The sequence below is a fragment of the Leucopleurus acutus genome, assembly GCF_964270905.1.
Source record: "Leucopleurus acutus genome assembly, chromosome: 11".
In the NCBI taxonomy this organism is placed as follows: Eukaryota; Metazoa; Chordata; class Mammalia; order Artiodactyla; family Delphinidae; genus Leucopleurus; species Leucopleurus acutus.
Window position 1 is genome coordinate 96,434,522 of NC_139152.1, and position 17,178 is coordinate 96,451,699.

The 17,178-nt window shown below is 57.8% G+C and overlaps 1 protein-coding gene across 1 annotated transcript in view; it reads left to right on the plus strand.

The window, feature by feature from the left end:
- The window catches only part of ZC3H7B (zinc finger CCCH-type containing 7B), a 53,160-nt gene that overhangs the window by 25,225 nt on the left and 10,757 nt on the right, over window positions 1-17,178 (plus strand). The window contains exons 5-15 of the mRNA XM_082850849.1: window positions 29-187; window positions 2,577-2,657; window positions 3,484-3,540; window positions 8,206-8,248; window positions 8,898-9,091; window positions 9,475-9,796; window positions 10,653-10,711; window positions 11,526-11,625; window positions 13,451-13,612; window positions 15,226-15,431; window positions 16,446-16,546. Coding sequence (XP_082706975.1) covers window positions 29-187; window positions 2,577-2,657; window positions 3,484-3,540; window positions 8,206-8,248; window positions 8,898-9,091; window positions 9,475-9,796; window positions 10,653-10,711; window positions 11,526-11,625; window positions 13,451-13,612; window positions 15,226-15,431; window positions 16,446-16,546 — 1,484 coding nt within the window. The remainder of the gene's footprint in view (window positions 1-28; window positions 188-2,576; window positions 2,658-3,483; window positions 3,541-8,205; window positions 8,249-8,897; window positions 9,092-9,474; window positions 9,797-10,652; window positions 10,712-11,525; window positions 11,626-13,450; window positions 13,613-15,225; window positions 15,432-16,445; window positions 16,547-17,178) is intronic.

Here is a 17,178-nt window from a genome sequence, read left to right on the forward strand (position 1 = left end):
CCGGCCGCTGCCTGCTCCTCTCTGGCAGGGCCTGTATGAGAAGGCGCTGGAGGACAGCGAGAAGGCACTGGGCCTGGACGGAGACAACATCCGGGCGCTGTTCCGCAAGGCGCGGGCCCTGACCGAGCTGGGGCGCCACAAGGAGGCCTACGCGTGCAGCAGCCGGTGCTCCCTGGCCCTGCCCCACGTGAGTGCGGCCCTGCAGCCTTGCCCGCAGAGGCCAGGCTCCCAGCCCTCTGCACTGCCCTCTCTGGGGCCAGGCACCACACCTCTCTGAGCCTCGCTTTCCTCCGCTGAGACACTGATTTAACACCAGGCGTTGCTGAAAATACAGTGTGTATTGACCTACTTAATCCTTGTGACAATCCTTAGAGATAGAGATAGAGATAGACACTATTATTATCCCCATTTTAAAGATGAGGAGACAGAGGCACAGAGAGAAAGAAACTTACCCAGGATCCCGGCTAGGGGGCGGCAGAGCCGAGACTTGAACCCGGGCAGTCTGACTCTTAACTTCCACACTCTGAGAGTACAGGGTTGCAGTGGGCACCAAACGGGGTGCCACGCGTGCGGGGACCTGATGTCCAGGCTGTCATCAGGTGGGGACGGTCAGTGGGAAAAAAACCAATCGAGGGTCTTGCTTGCCCCAGTCCACGCACAGCTGGGCACACAGCCCCTCTGCATTCATGCGTCAGCTTAACAACTGTTTACTAAGTGCCCACGGAGTGCCCAGATCTGTGCCTGTCAGGGACCCGCAGTCTATTAGGAGACAAATGGAGACAAGCCTGGGGTCTAGGCCCGGCTTCACTACAGAGCCCTGGCATGATCTCAGACAAAGCACCGCCCCTCTCTGCACAGCAGTTCCACATCTATAAAGTGCCCTTCCTACTTTATCTCTGAAATAATGGGTGTGAAAGGGCTTGGAGAAGGGTAAATGCTGCCCAGGAAGGGCTGAGAGAGTTCAGGAGTGGTCAGGATCCTGGAGGGCTCCCTGGAGGACGCAGGGCTTGAGTGGGGCTGGGAGAAGCAATTTGGGTGGGCAAAGCAGAAAGGCTGTATGCACAGTGATCAAGGAGGTCAGCTGCAGAGAACTGGCCTGTGTTTGGGTTCTAATCTTGAGTCTGCCACCTACTAGCTCTGTGACCCTGGACACACAGTTTAGCCCCTCTGAATCTTAGTTTGCACCCCTATAAAGTGGGGGTGGTAGCATACCATGCATCATGGGGCTGTGCTGAGGATGGAATCAGAAAATCACACAGGGCAGTTGGCACAGTGGCTGGACACAGTAAGTGTTCAGAACATTCACTGGTATTATACTTTCTATTTATTATTCTTGCTTCTCCAATTACATTTACTTCACAATTGAGAACCTCTCTTATGACCCAGTGCCCAACCTGTACTACATTCTCCAGCATCTGAAGCAGGTCCACATCCGGGTCCCATGACTACCCACTTGTTGGGGGACAGGGTGGCTCTCACCCCACTGTACAGGTCAGGGAGCTGGGCCCCGCGAGGGCCGGTAACTCCCCTGAGGAAAGTATCCAAACAAGGACTTCTGGCTTCGAGTTGGAGAATTCCCCCACTTTCCAGTCCTTATGGGTAAACACTGACTGGGCCCTGCTCCTTGCTGGGCATCAGGACCAGAGGTGACCCAGACCCTGGACTCTAGGAGTTCGTCGGTGAGGTGGGGAGGTCGACGAAGGTACAGGATCCCCGTTGTCCCTTTGTAGCCCGGACTGCAGTCACTGTTTCTCTGTTTACTGATTGGTCTCCCCACTAGGCTAGAGCCTCCGTGAGGCCTGGGCCCCGTCTGCCCTGTGGTTGTGGTGTCCCCGGCCCCTAGCTTGTGGCTGGCACACAGCACACAGAAAGTAGTACAGACCTGGAGGGAGGAAGGAATGCAGGTTCTGTAACAGCACCAACCATGGGCCAGGGGCGTTCTAGACTTCACACGGCCTCGCTCCTTTGGGCCTGTGTTCCATCCCTGTGACCTCACTTGCAGAGAATTCCAAGACATTTTTTGGTGAAAGAAGCAAGTTGTAGAACAAATAATAGGTATGATACGATCTCACTTATATAAAAAAAAGAAAAAAAAACCCACAAAGCAAAAGTAACCATCCTTTGTCGTTCATATGCGCGTATGTAAATTCCCAGGTGAGATCCGTAGGGCAACACAGCAGCACTGTTAGCTGTGCCCCCCCTGGGGAGGAGCCTAGGGTGAGGGTGGGGCTGATCCAGGGAAGCAGTTGCTCTTCCTCTAACATTTCAGCCTTCTACAGTGACACTGTTACTTGACGAATTGTGGAAACAAAAGGAAAATATTGAAATAAAACCCCCAAATTATTCTGTCCACTCCCCACAACACAAGGAAAAACAGAAGCACGGTTCCTGGCCCCAGCCCTACCACGCACTGGCTGTGTGACTGGGGCAGCCCACGTCCCCTCCCAGGGTCCTGCTTCTTTATCCGTAACCTGGGGTAACAGGGACCCCCCCCTTGCAGGGCTGCACAGGTGTCCGGAGCACAGCTCGTGAGTCAGGGCGGACTAACCACCCTACCCTGTGTCTTTCCTTCCCAGGATGAGAGTGTAACTCACCTTGGTCAGGAGCTGGCTCAGAAGCTTGGGCTGCGAGTTCGGAAGGCGTATAAGAGGCCCCAGGTAGGTGGGCCCTGGGCGCTGGGACCTGGGCGGGGATGGAGATGGGGAGACCTGAAGAGGGTGACCAGGAGCCTTTGGGAGATGTGCATGAGGGGGCCGGGGCCAGGACAGGACAGAGGGGGTGACAGCAGGTGTTCATCCCTGTGTTGGCTGAAAGCCCTGGGACGACTTCCAGAACCTTTTGGCAAAGGAAAGGACAGCCAAAGCTTCTAGCTCACCTTAGACACCAGCCGTGCAAACCCTCTCCGTCCCCTGCCCTGGCCGATTTCAACACCCTGGAGGTGGCCTCCGTTGAAGCTGGCGTCCTTTAGCCTCATGTTCTCAAATCACCCCTGTGTGGTGCATATTTGAAATGTTGATACCTGTTTGGCTCGTTCAGATCCACGTGCATTCATCTGGCTCCTGCATTTGGCCAGGAAGCTGCACACCGGGGAGGGTATGGCTCTAGAATCTCTGCCGTGACCTTGAGCAAGTTAGTTCTTCTCTCTCCACCCTCTTCTCCGCATCTGGGATGTGGGGGAAATTATGCCCGCCTCAGAGGGCTCCTGGGGGATCAAAGGGAGAGAGGTTTGAGGTGGTGCCTGGCACAGTGCCGGGCTCACAGTGGGAGCGTGTACGTGGAAATCCTCTGCCCAGGCCATGGTTGCAGGGAGAAAACGCCTGAATCTGACCCAGGTGACTCCCTGCAGGCCTGGGGGCAGGGAGCTCAGAGGGCACCACAGACCCCACCCGCCTGGTCGGGGCTCCTCTGCTGCCCTGGCTGGTGGGACCGTGAGCACATTCGCAGAATCGTCATCTCTTCCCACGTCTCTCCAATCTCTGGCAGGAATTGGAAACCTTTTCTCTGCTCAGTAACGGCACTGCAGCTGGTGTGGCAGATCAGGTAGGATGGAGACCGGGACCCCGAGCCTCCCTCCCCCACCCCAACCCGCCCCAGGACCAACCTATCTTGGTTCAACCATCATGAGAGCTTGGGGTTCATTCTCTGGGATATAAATGACCACAAGCAGCAGGGCCAGAGGTATCACACTGAAGGGTTGGGCTCAATCTGTCCTTGTCCCCACTGCTGCAAGGCAGACCCCTGCCTTGGGAAGAGGGGTGAGTGACAGGCCCCTGCCTTGGGAAGAGGGGTGAGTGACAGAAGAGGGGCCAGGGTCTTGAGTGAAGTCCTGGGACCCACAGCACCTCCACGTCCCAAGAGGGGCCTCCTGTGACCACAGGGGCAAAGTATGGGGATGAGCTGTGGCTGCCGGTGCTGGGAGTGGTCACTGCAGGGGAACCGTCGGGGTACCCTCACTCGTGGACCCCTGAGAAAGAAAACAAATGGCAGCAGGCAGGGTGGGAGTAGGAAGGAGGGAGAAAGGCAGTTGAGACCAGACCACCAGGCCTCATCCTGGTTGGGGGCGGGAGTGGCAGGGCCCAGCACACACATCACACCCCACCGCCCGCCATACAGGAACTGCTCAGGTGGACTTGGGAAGGGACAGGCTGGAAGAGCGTGGATGGCGGCTGGTGCCCTGCCTCTTCGTTGTACGTAAGGGGAGAGTGAGGCACGAGAGTGAGGAGGGGACTTGGCCAGTGTCACACAGTTGGCCCCCGTCCCCCCAGAGCATGACAACACTTTCATTCATTCACTCAACAGACTCCCAGGGAACCACTTCTTGCCCCTGAGCTGCCACTGGGCCAGAGCTGAGTTAGGCGTGTCCTGGCCCCTGGGGCCTACCAGGCTGCAAGGGAGGCAGATGTGGACCTGCCTGTGTAGTAGTCATGATGGTTTGTAACCAAAAATCGTTAGGCCTGGCACCTACTGGGTCCTCAAAAAAAATAAAATTAAGTGAATGTCTGAGTCTGTTCAGGCTGCTGTAACAAGATGCCGGGAATTCCCTGGCAGTCCGGTGGTTTGGACTCCGCGCTCTCACTTCTGGGACCTGGGTTCGATCCCTGGTCAGGGCACTAAGATCCCGCAAGCCGTGAGGGGCAGCCAAAAAAAAAAAAAGCCATGTATTGGGTGACTTATAAACAAAAGAAATTTGTTACTCACAGTTCTGGAGACTGGGAAGTCCAAGATCAAGGTGCTGGCAGATTCAATGTCTAGAGAGGACCCACGTCCCGGTTCATAGATGGTCTTCTAGTTGTAACCTCACATGAAGGGCGGAAGGGATCTCTCTGGGGTTTCTCTTATAAGGGCCATAATCTCATTCATGAGGGCTCCACTCTTATGACCTAATCACCTCCCGAAGGCCACACCTCCTAATACCATAATTTTGGGGGTTAGGATTTCAACATATGAATTTCTGGGGGACAGACATTCAGACCATAGCAGTGAGTGAATGAATACATAATCGCAAATAATTTCACAATGCCTGGAGGGAGGTGCTATTTATTCACTATTACAAAGGAGAAACTGAGGCGCAGAGAAGTTAGGAGACTTGTCTGAGTTGGTCCAGTATGTGCCAGGCACTGAGCTGGGGCCTGGGTACGTACGTGCTGAATAAAACAAACATGGTCACTGCCCTCGAAGAGCTCACAGTCCAGGGCAGATGGACACTAGCCGTTTCTGGTTACAAACCATGAGGAGAGCTCTAAAGGCAGAGGGTGGGGAGCTGTGGGCCACTGGGCCTGGGAGGTCTGATTTAGACCGGGCGTCAGCAATCTCAGTAAGTCAGTAAGCTGAGACCCGAAGTCGAGAGTAGGGCAGGGGCAGGGTGTGTGGGTAGAACAATTCCAGAGGGCAAGGTGTGTACAAAGGCCCTCAGGCTGGGAGGAGCTCAGAGTATAGGAGGGACCAAGTGGAGGGGGCCCAGTGGGGCTGGAACAGTGGATAGAAGCCACAGCACCTAGTCCCTGGTGAGGTCTTCATCGTAAGAGTGTTGGGAAAGCACTGAAGGCGGATAGCACTGATTTCATTCATTCATTCAGAGGATATTTATTGAGTGCTGCTGTGTGCCCGTCAGAGAATTGATCTAGGCACTGGGGACACAGCAGAGGGAGAAACAGCCAAAGAGCCCCACCCTCATAAAACTTGGTCTAATTGGGGGAGACAAACAAAAAGTGGTAAACAAAAAGTGACCAGTGCCTTGGAGAAGGGAGCTGGGGAGGCCAGGCTATTGGTGGGGGGTGGGTGGGTTGCAGGGTTTTTAAATTTTATTTATTTATTTATTTTAAACCTAACTCTTTTTTTTTAAGATTTTTTTTTATTTGGACCATTTTTAAAGTCTTTATTGAATTCGTTACAATATTGCTTCTGTTTTATGTTTTGGTTTTTTGGCCGTGAGGCATGTGGGCTCTTAGCTCCCCAACGAGGGATCGAACCCCCACCCCCTGCACTGGGAGGCAAAGTCTCAACCACTGGACCGCCAGGGAAGTCCCTGGGTTGCAGTTTTAAACAGTAAATAGTGAGAGGGAGATACTTGAGCAAAGACCCAAAGGAGATGAGGAGTGAACTATGAGGAGATCTGGGGGACCAGGCAGAGGGAACAGCCAGTGCAAAGGCCCTGAGGCAGGAGTGTGCCTAGTGTGTGCGAAGAACAGCCAGGAAGCCAGCATGGCTGGAGGGGGCTGTGCAGGGCTCCTCTTCCCTCCTGCCAGTGGTGCTGGGGAGGCAGGGAGTCATCCAGGCAGATCCTATCCAGAGTTCCCAGATCTCGGGCTCCTGCCTCATTCCTGGAACCAGAGAAACTAGGGCTCCCTTTGGTTTTCTGCTGATAGTGGCACGATTGTGCATTACAGGGCAACTCTGGGGAGACCCTGGCTGGGTGCGTTATGGGGTATCCCCGTTCCTTCCTTCTCTTCCCACAGTGACTGCCCTGGTTCAGGTCACATCCCACTCTTCCAGGTCGTGGCTGGCCTCCCCTTCTGGGGGAGTGTCTGGACTATCTGGACTCCTCTTCCTGTCCCCCAACACTGCTGCTGGATGAACTCCGACAGCCTGGCCTCGTGGGGCTCTCCCCAGCTTAGAAACCCTCAGTGGTTGTAAATTAAAATATCTGAGGGACTTCCCTGCTGGTCCAGTGGTTAAGACTCTGCGCGCTTTCACTGCTGAGGGCCCGGGTTCAATCCCTGGTTGGGGAACTAAGATCCAACAAGCCGCACAGTGCAGCCGAATAAATAAACAAATAAATAATAAAGTATCTGGGCTTCCCTGGTGGTGCAGTGGTTGGGAGTCCGCCTGCCGATGCAGGGGACACGGGTTCGTGCCCCGGTCCGGGAAGATCCCACATGCCGCGGAGTGGCTAGGCCCATGAGCCATGGCCGCTGAGCCTGTGTGTCCGGAGCCTGTGCTCCGCAACGGGAGAGACCACAACAGTGAGAGGCCCGCGTACCACAAAAAAAAAAGAAAAAAAAAAAGGAGGGCTGTGAGTTCTAGGACCAGACAGAGCCTGAGGCAGCCTTGGCTTCAGTCTCACCTTGGATGTCACAGAGCCAGGCTGGCAGGATTGGGGCAGGTGGAGAGGAGGGAGCAGCTCGCACAAAGGCATGCAGGCAGGTGGGGAAGTGCACGCCACAGCCCAGAGCTAGACACGAGCCAGGCGAGTCCACTCGGGCCAAATGTGGAGGCCAGTGAACGAGAACACTAGTTTACCCAGGCCAGCCTCCTGGTGGCTTGGATTTAAAATTCGATGCTACGCATTTAACAAACACAGCACTTCCTGTGTGTCAGGCACAGTTCTAAGCTCTGTACAAATGTCAAGTGATCTCATCCTTTTTTTAAAAAAATTATTTATTTATTTATGGCTGTGTTGAGTCTTCGTTGCTGTGCGCGGGCTTTCTCTAGTTGCGGCGAGCAGGGGCTACTCCTTGGTGCAGTGCACAGGCTTCTCATTGCGGTGGCTTCTCTTTCTTGTGGAGCATGGGCTCTAGGCGCACGGGCTTCAGTAGTTGTGGCACGTGGGCTCAGTAGTTGTGGCGCACGGGCCTAGTTGCTCTGCGGCACGTGGGGTCTTCCTGGACCAGGGCTAGAACCCATGTCCCCTGCATTAGCAGGCGGATTCTTAACCACTGTGCCACCAGGGAAGTCCCGATCTCATCCTTTTTACAGTAGAAGGAGGTGGATGACTGTATCATCCTCACTTTACAGATAAGGAAATGGGCCCAGAGGGGATGAGGAGCTTGGCAAGGCCATAGGGCGAGCTTGGGCCCAGCTTTCCCTCCAACAGAAGGTCCACGGGTGGCAGTGGGATCCCACCTGGGCTGGCTCAGCCTGGGGCTGTAACTGGGGGAGGGGACCCTGGTGATCCAGGAGCGGCACTTGCAGCTTTGAGCTGCGAACTCTCCCTGCCTGGAACATGCGTGGAGGGCTCTGTACAACACCTCCCTTGACGGGTGAGGAAACGGAGCTCAGAGGTTATATCCCTTCCCCTGAGGGCATTCCGGCAAGGGGCAGATGCGAGGCTTGTCTGACCCACTCCCCCTGCCTCTGGCCTGTGCCCATCCAGCCCCCTGGTTAATTAGCATCAGCAGTAGTCACTTGGGGAGGGGCCTTGAGGGCCGGGCACCGTGGCCTTCCCAGCCTGTGTCTGTCTGACCTGCCCTGTCCTCTTCTCCACAGGGATCTTCCAATGGATTGGGGTCCATAGATGACATCGAAACAGGTAGTGTCCCTGACCTGAGGGGACGGGGTGGAGATGGGCCCTGGGGAGAGCTCAGCCCCTCCCTGCCAAGACCCCGGGAGGTCAGATGGGTCAAGCACCTGCCATCCCCGGCCCTGTAGACAGGGCTCCTGGGGGCTCCCTGCCCTGGGGCTACCTGAAGCATGAAAGAAAATAGTGGGTTCAGGAAAACAGACTCCCCTGCAGGGCAGGGAGAGCGTCCTTCCAGCCTGGGAGGGTGAGGGGCTGCCTCAGTGGGGTAGCAGTGGCCCTACCCCCTGCCGGGAGTCCACCTTTCCCCAAGTCCTCCTCTCCCTTTCTCTTCCTCACCGGCTTCCAGGAGGGGTCACATTTTAAAAGTGTCCTTGAGAGAGGGCATTGCATACCCCAGAGGTGGGCTATTCAGGCACTGACCAGGCCCATCGGAGGAACACTGCAGAACGAAAAGGCCCCTCTCCCACCCCATGGGGCCTCCCTTTGCTACAGCCTAGCCTCCCCTGATGGAGTCAGGCCAGCAGGGCAGGCAGGGCTCCTGGCGGAAGCCAGGGAAAGGGGGGAAGGTGTTGGAGGCAGACCTCAGGCCCTAGGACACCACCCCCGACTCCCACCAAGCAGGCCCCCCTGCAGCTACTGAGCCCACCCCCATCCACAGACTGCTACATGGACCTGCGAGGCTCCCCGGCCCCCCTCCCCTCCCCACCCCCCATGCCCCTCTTCCCTCACGTTCTGGACCTGCTGGCCCCCCTGGACAGCAGCAGCGGGGCCCTCCCCGGCACCGAGAGTCTGGATGACTTCTCCGATGGGGACGTCTTCGGTCCGGAGCTGGACACCCTCCTGGACTCGCTGGTGAGCCGTGCTGCCCCCTCCTCTTCCCGGAACCCTTCTCCCCGCCGGGACCCCATCACATCCATCCTCACGTCCCGTGTCGGGGGGAGGGGAGGCCCCATCTCACGTCGCAGTTGCAGAAACTGAGGCCTCGGGGGTAGGGGAGGGACTCGCTCTGGATAGAAACACAAAAGTGCAGAACGTGGGTCCAGAAGGGACTGTAAAGATCCCTGTGGCTCCACCTGTGGGACAGGTGGGGACTGAGGCCACTGGGCGGGGCAGGGGGGGGGGTCGAGGTGGGCGTGGCGGGGGGAGGTGGGGAGCCTCACCCGGGCCTGCCCAAGCCTGGGCGCTCACGTTCTCCTCCAGCCCCTCCCTCTCCTCCCTCTGTTCCCACCTTGCAGTCTCTGGTGCAGGGCGGCCTGCCTGGCAGCGGCGTGCCCAGCGAGTTGCCCCAGCTGATACCCGTGTTCCCCGGCGGGACCCCACTGCTGCCACCTGTGGTGGGCGGCTCCATCCCCGTCTCCAGCCCACTGCCCCCTGCCTCCTTCGGCCTCGTCATGGACCCCTCCAAGAAGCTGGCTGCCTCGGTGCTGGATGCCCTCGACCCGCCAGGCTCGGCGCTGGACTCCCTGGACCTGCTGCCGTACTCGGAGACCCGACTGGACACCCTCGACAGCTTCGGGTCGACCCGTGGCTCCCTGGACAAGCCCAGCTCCTTCATGGGTGAGGCCTGGAGGGGCACACTCACCCCCACCCCCTGTGCAGTTGGGACTATAACTCTTGTTTTGCCTCGTGGTCTGGGGCCACGTCTTCCGGCTTTGTGTCTCCTGCAGTGCTCAGCACAGCGCGGGGCTGAGGCCTGAGGGGCTGCGTGTCTCGTTCAAGGTCAAAGAGCAGGGCTGGGGTAGTCCAGGATTCCAGGCTTGCAGTGTGGTGCTCTTCCCCCAGCCTTCCAGGGCCCTGGGTTCACCAGATGGGTGCGCGGATGGTCCTGAGGCTGGGGGAGGGGGTGCCAGGTCGTGGGCTCCTCCAGCACCGCTCTGACCTAGGGGCCCCGCGAGGAAACAGACCCGCCTGGGCCTCTGCAGGGTCAGCCTTCCGACAGTCGGACCTCGCTCAGGGCGCTCCCTGCCGAGTGGGGCGCGTGGGGCTGCAGGGGGCACAGATGGGCTTCACAGAGACTTCCTGGAGGAGGTGATAGCTGAGCAGGGTCATGTGCTGGCAGAGGAAGCAGTGCGACACAGGCCTAGCAATAGAGGGCCTGGCGGATGAGCAGAGGAGTTGGCCGGAGGGGGAGTGGGTTGGGGGCCTTGAAGGCCTGAGGCTAGTCTCACCGGACCCGCGAGCCAAGCTGAGGAGCTCGGGCTTTCTCCCGGGGGCTATGGGGGTGCAGAAGGTGTAAGCACAGGGTGGACACGCCCAGGCTGAGACATTTCTCTGTCGCCGGGCGGTGGCCCAAATGGGAGAGGATGTGTGGCCTGGATGGCTTCTCCTAGTTAGAAATACGGAAGAGAAAGTCCTCGGAGGGTCCTTCTGCCCTTCAGAGCAGGACAGGTGACCCCTGTGTCTTCTTGCCCAGAGGAAGCCGACTCACAGGACCATCGTCCCCTGAGCGGTACTCAGAGACCAGCCCCCTCGGTGAGTGACTCGGTGAGAATCGGTGCGCAGGTACCTCGTGCTCTCCGGGGGACGGAGGGGAAGTGGTTGTGGTCTCCAGAGTCAGGGGTGAGCCCTCAGTGTGGGATAAGGTGCTGCATCCCCCAAGGAGGCCAAGAGCGGACTGGCCAGAGATGGTCTCTTCCCAGCCCTTCCAAATCCTTCCTGGCCCAGCCATGTGCTGGGAGGGTGAGCAGAGGGTACCACCCGCCCTTGTCTGGCCAAATCGGACATCAAGGCTCAGAGGAGTTAAGTAACCCCTCCAGGGTCAGTAACATCCGCGGTCTCAGGACTCAGCCAGGTTTGAGTTGAGGAGAGCGCTTGACCAGGGCTTAGGTGGCCTGTACTCTGGCCTTGGCCTAGACACTAGCTGTGTGGCCCTGGGGAAGCCACCTAACCTCTCTGAGTTTTGCCATCTTCCCCATCTGTTGATGCCTTGGGGGCTTGGGAGAAAGGATGGGAGTGGGGGAGGGCCTGTGCTTAGGCCCCAGTCAGGGCCACTCCTGCTTCTCCACTTTCATGTTGGGTTTTAACTCAAGGAAAGGTTCTGGGCCAAGGTCACTGTCACCCGTGCATCGCCACTAGGCTGATCTAATCCTGCTGGATTCTTGGATCATGTTACAAGGGGCTCCCCAGCTGGGAGGGTGGAGGAAGAAGGAGGGTCCTGGGCTGCAGTTCTGCTCTTGGGTGGGATTGGGGGTTGTCACAGTGCCCCCCAGCCTCTGGTGCCCAGGCTGGTTCTGGTGGCACCGGCCATCATCCAGCGCCCCAAATGGCCAACCTCCCCCTGTCACAGCCAGAGCCTTCCATGCCCAACACCGCCTTGCTCATCAAGAACCCCTTGGCTGCCACCCACGAGTTCAAGCAGGCATGCCAGCTCTGCTACCCCAAAACAGGTAAGGTCACACCTTCATACTCCACCCCTCTGCCCAGAGATGCCGGGAATCTCAGGAGTGTAGAATCCCAGGATGACAGAATCCCAGTGTACCAGTCAGAGATAAGCATGGGAAGACAGAAGCCCCACCAGCTACTCCGAGCAGACAGGGATGTCATGTGGGAGGCGGGGACGTTGAAAACTGCCAGAAAGCCTAGAGGAGTGGAAGCCCAGAGATTCCACCGGGCCTTTGGGCTACTTCTCCACAAGCTGAAGCCCAGAAGCCAGGGTCCGCCGCTCTCACACAGAGCCCAGGGGACTGCCGGGATTGCTGGCCAGCATCACGGCCGCCCCACAGCCCAGAGGCTGAGAAAGGCAGGGTCCAGCTGGCTGCTGCAAAAACACATCTGCCGAGGAAAGGCGGCCTGCACCTCTGTGCACATCCTTTCCGTCCACCTCTTGCTGGGTGAACTCAAATCTTGCCTAGAACGCAGAGGGCAGAGGAGTCTGGGAAATGTACTTCCTAGGCTTCCAGCCCTCAAATCCAAGGGAGACTGTAGGAGCAATTCAAAGTAGATGCCCAGTGTTGGTAGACACTTTTCAGCACACCTAGAATTTCAGAATTCTAGAATCATCTTTTTTTTTTTTTTTTCTAATTTATTTTTTTTTGGCTGTGTTGGGTCTTTGTTGCTGCGCGCGGGCTTTATCTAGTTGCAGAGAGCGGGGGCTACTCTTCATTGTGGTGCGCGGGCTTCTCATTGCGGTGGCTTCTCTTGTTGTGGAGCACGGGCTGTAGGCTTGTGGGCTCAGTAGTTGTGGCTCACGGGCTCTAGTGCGCAGGCTCAGTAGTTGTGGCGCATGGGGTTAGTTGCTTCGCGACATGTGGGATCCTCCCGGACCAGGGCTCGAACCTGTGTCCCCCACATTGGCAGACGGATTCTTAACCACAGCGCCACCAGGGAAGTCCCAGAATTTCAGAATTCTAGACTCTAAGACTCGCAGTATTTCATTTGCCAGAATCCCGTAGTTCCGACATTTTAGAATATTCTCTTGGTATCTCAGGGTTACAGATCTTACCAGTCTAGAGTTCTCCCTCTCAGAGGTGCTGACGTTGACAGGACACGCATGTCACGCATGTCACACGCATGTCACCCCTGACAGAGCCGTCCTGCCAAAGCCCGCGGCCCCGTGTGGATGGGCAGCAGAGCGCCGTCTTGCTGGGTGGCTATGCCCGTGAGGAAGTTTCTTCCTTGCACAGACCACACCAGCCTCCCCGATCCGCACACCCACTGCTCACTGCCCCCTGTGCTGGGGAAGCAGAGCCGCTGCACACCTGGTGCTGGCCCAGCCACGTCACGTGGGTCCCCGCAAGGGACCTTCGTCCTCTTGGTCTCTTTGGGGAGACCCCACCCCACCCCATTGTTGGGGAGAGGAGGCCTTTGGTCAGAAGATTTGAGAGCACCAGGGAAGAGGCACAGGAGCAGGGGAGGGAGGCTGAGTCTGGCAGCGCTTTTCCGGGGCAGGAAAAGACAGGGACAGAGCCTGCTCTCTGCCAGGCGCTGTCTTCATCATTTGTTCCAAAGAAACACTGAAGTGGTCAGGCTCACTGTAGAGTCGGGGTGGTGGTGGAAAGGGGGTGGGTGCTGAAAAGGGGCTCCCCTCTGCCCAAGCCCCCTGTCCCAAGGGAGCATATGGCCGGGAAGAGATGGCAGGAGCTGGCGGGAGGCCCAGGGGAAGGAGGCGGGCTTTTAGGCAGCAGGGCGGCCAGTCCCCATTGCTCAGGCCCGTTGGCTGTCACCCTTCAGTTCTGCTTCCGGAACCAGTCCCTGTCCTCCCTGCCCCCACAGGCCCCAGGGCGGGCGACTACACCTACCGTGAGGGCCTTGAGCACAAGTGCAAGCGGGACATCCTGCTCGGCCGCCTCCGGAGCTCCGAGGACCAGACCTGGAAGCGGATCCGGCCCCGGCCAACCAAGACCAGCTTCGTGGGCTCCTACTACCTGTGCAAAGGTGGGTGGGCTGCAGCAGGGGCAGGTGGCCCGGCCCAGGCCCAGCTTCTCACGCCCGGCCGCAGCTCTGCTTCTCATCACAGGCAGACAGGTAGACAGACAGGTGTGGTCCATGAAGGAGGGATTCCCATCTCAGATCGAGCAGCTCCTGCCCTGACCAGCCCCACAGACAGGTGGGAGTGTTTGGATGTTACGCTCAAGCTGGGGCCTCACCAGCAGAATGCGCTCCCGGGTGCAAGGCTCAGGTGGTTCACGGAGAGCTAGTTTCTGTTACACTGCAGGGTCCCAAAGGGCTGTTGGAAGGATATGGAGAGAGAATCCATGTAAATCACTGGGGACTGGCCCACAGTGAGGGCTTGATAAATACTAGCTTTTAAAATTTAATAGGTTGTTGTCATTTCCTCACTTCTGGCTCATGTCATTTGGTTGACATTTAGTGGACATTTAGCAGGTACCTCATTTGCTTTCTTCTACTCCCCAACCAAGCATCTCGGTGCAGTCTGCACAGCAGGACATAAACCGTCTTGATACTGTTAAGTGTTCTATAGTGTCGCCCTTCTGTACCCACTGTCACACATCCTCATGACAGCTCTGGGTGAGGAAGGAGACTTTGGGAGTCCGCTCCAGGCTCCGCCTTTGTCCCCCGACCCAGCCCGTGGCAGTAGCCCACCCAGGCTTTCTGGATCAGCTCTTTGTCTGCCCAGGTGGATCTTAAAGACTTGTCATTTCTGAGCTCGCAGGCCCCCGCCAGCCATGCCCTGGCCAGCGTGGATGGAGTCCCAATTCTACGAGGCCTACAAGTCCCCGTCTGCCCTAAGCATTCCCCAGATGCGCTGAACCCTGACTCCTTTGCACATGCTGTGCCCTTTGAACTTGGTCATCCTCTGCTCCTCCTTCAAGCAGCACCTGGATCTTGGGAAGCCCTTCCCTGCAGGCCTCCCCACTGGGTGCGGAGCTGGTCGCAGTGCAGAGCAGTCTGTGAGGTCACCTGGCCATCCAGCCTGCTTGTCCTCGTGTGCCTGCAAGCTTGGCAGGGGGCTGGAATGGGGCAGACTTAGAAAGAGGGTGAGGGAGGGAGAAAAAGAAAGAAAAACAGTTCCCACCCCCAGGAAATGGCGGGTCTCTGGATTATAAACCTGCTGCCTTCCCTGCTCCCTGGCCCCCAGGAGTTTTATTTATTGTTTCACTTAATCCACACAACAACCGTGTTCTCTGTTTATGGACAGACAGCTAAGGCTCAGGAATAATGGGATCCCAGCCCAAGTCTGCTGGACCCCAAGGCCCATGCCTTCCTGAACAGTGGTATATTTTCCTGGTGCAGAATAATAATAATAATGATAAAACGGCTTTTTCCCACCTGTCGTCTTGCCTGACCCATACCAGGCAGCCTTGTGGGGTGGTGGAGCCGCGGCGACCGCCATGCTTTGCACGGGAAGGTGCAGATCTGGCCCCCGCACCCAAGTGTAGAACAAAGAAGGGCCTGGCCTGGGAAGCGCTTTCCCTGAGCTCCGCCGCTCCACCCCTGCCAAGCCTTCCTGCTCCGCAGGCCCCACCGGGGGTGCTGTGGGCTGCCATCCCGCCTGGCGGAACGTGTGTCCTGTTGCCTCTTTGCAGACATGATTAACAAGCAGGACTGTAAGTACGGGGATAACTGCACCTTCGCCTACCATCAGGAGGAGATCGACGTGTGGACGGAGGAGCGGAAGGGCACCCTCAACCGCGACCTGCTCTTCGACCCGCTGGGGGGCGTCAAGCGCGGCAGCCTCACCATCGCCAAGCTCCTCAAGGAGCACCAGGGCATCTTCACGTTCCTCTGTGAGGTACCGGCCCCTCCACGGTCGATTCACAGACGGGGCTGGGGAGGGGCTCCCGCGGGCTCCACTGTGGACTCTCGGCCCTGGGACCCACGGGTTTTGGAGGCCTGACCTTAGAATCCACAGGTCCTGGGAGTTTCAGAAAGTTAGACCCATATGCTCCCATCGCGCTAGAGCCCAGATCCTATCCAGTCCCCTCATTGTTCGGAGCTGGAAACTGAGGCCAGAAAGAGAAGTAACCACATCTGCTCTTTGCTTCCTGCCGTCGTAGGCCAGACTCAGGTGCTCTAGGAACTCATCCCGACCCGCCCCATGCCCCCTCGTCCAGCTGTGCTGGCTTCAATGCCCACTGCACCTTTCTGCCCACTTCCCTGCCTGTGTCCACGCTGTGCCCTCTCCGTGGGGTGCCCTCCCCGTGTGTCTACGTCTTGGACCCTCTGAGGCTCAGCTCTGATCCCAGCAGCCCCACCAAGCTGTTCATTTCCTCCCCAAAGCTGTCTCGGAAGACGCTGCTGGCCCCCTGCCTCCCCACCCAGGCATAGTGTGATGAGGGCAGGGACGGTGTCAGGTCCATCTCCATGAAGTGAGGGTGCTGGGTCCAGGTTGCTGGCAGGGTTTGGTGCTGCTTGGCCAGCCCCCATCCATCACACAGCCGGCGCTTCCCTCCGACTCTTAGAGCAGGTGGGCTGCCCTCTCCCTTTAGGGGATCACAGCCCACAGCCTGGTGGCTGCCTATACTTTACAAAGGACCTGAAGTTATATTAGATCTTTTTCCAGCTTCACAGTGAAGCTGTGGGACAGAGCAGGTGTGGTTTTCCCCAGGTTACAGTTGAGGAAACTGAGACTCAGAGATATGGAGTAACCCCTGCCCCAGGCGTTTGGAGTGGTGGGATCAGAGAGGTGGGGACCACAGACCCTGGGATTCCCGTCCTCACTCCCCTGACGCAGGGCAGGGCTTGCAGGGACCCTGTCCCTCCTGGGTGGCCGTGCTGGATCCCAGCCCACCCCCTCCCTGGGCAGATCTGCTTTGACAGTAAACCCCGGATCATCAGCAAAGGCACGAAGGACTCTCCGTCTGTCTGCTCCAACCTGGCCGCCAAGCATAGCTTCTATAACAACAAGTGAGTGGGACCCACAGCCGGACCCGTGGCCAGGCCTGGGGTGGGGCGGGTGCAGAGTCCCCCTGGGGAGCAGAGGGTGGGCCTAGGATGTCAAGGCAAGGGGTAGGATTTGGGACTCAGGTCCAGCATCCACCTGGAAAGGACAGAACCACATTTATTGAGCATCTTCTATATTCCAAGCATTCTGTTGGGTATTTTAATGATCTCGGCAGTCCCATGGGGAGGAGTGTCTCTGAGGAACAGATGAGAAAGCTGAGGCTTGGAAGCAGCTTACTCCGCCGGCAGGTGGGAGCCACATCCCTGACTCCCATCCAGCACCCTCCACTGTCCCGGCATGGGTGTTGGACAGGGAGTGGGAGGGGCTGGGTGGGCTCCGGCACCCACCTGCGCTCCCTCTGACTCCCCTTGGCTGTGCCCCAGCATGGCTGATGGAGCCCCGGCCCTGAGGTCAGACAGAGTTGGGTCCAAATCCCAGCTTGGACAATGGTCTGTTTTATGTCCTCTGGCCACTGTGACCCTTGGTTTCCTCATCCATAAGTGAATGATGATCCCAGTCTCCTAGGGTTGCTATGAAGGTAATTAAAATTCCCAGCCCAGAGGAGATAACTCAATTATTATTCCTCCGGGTGCAG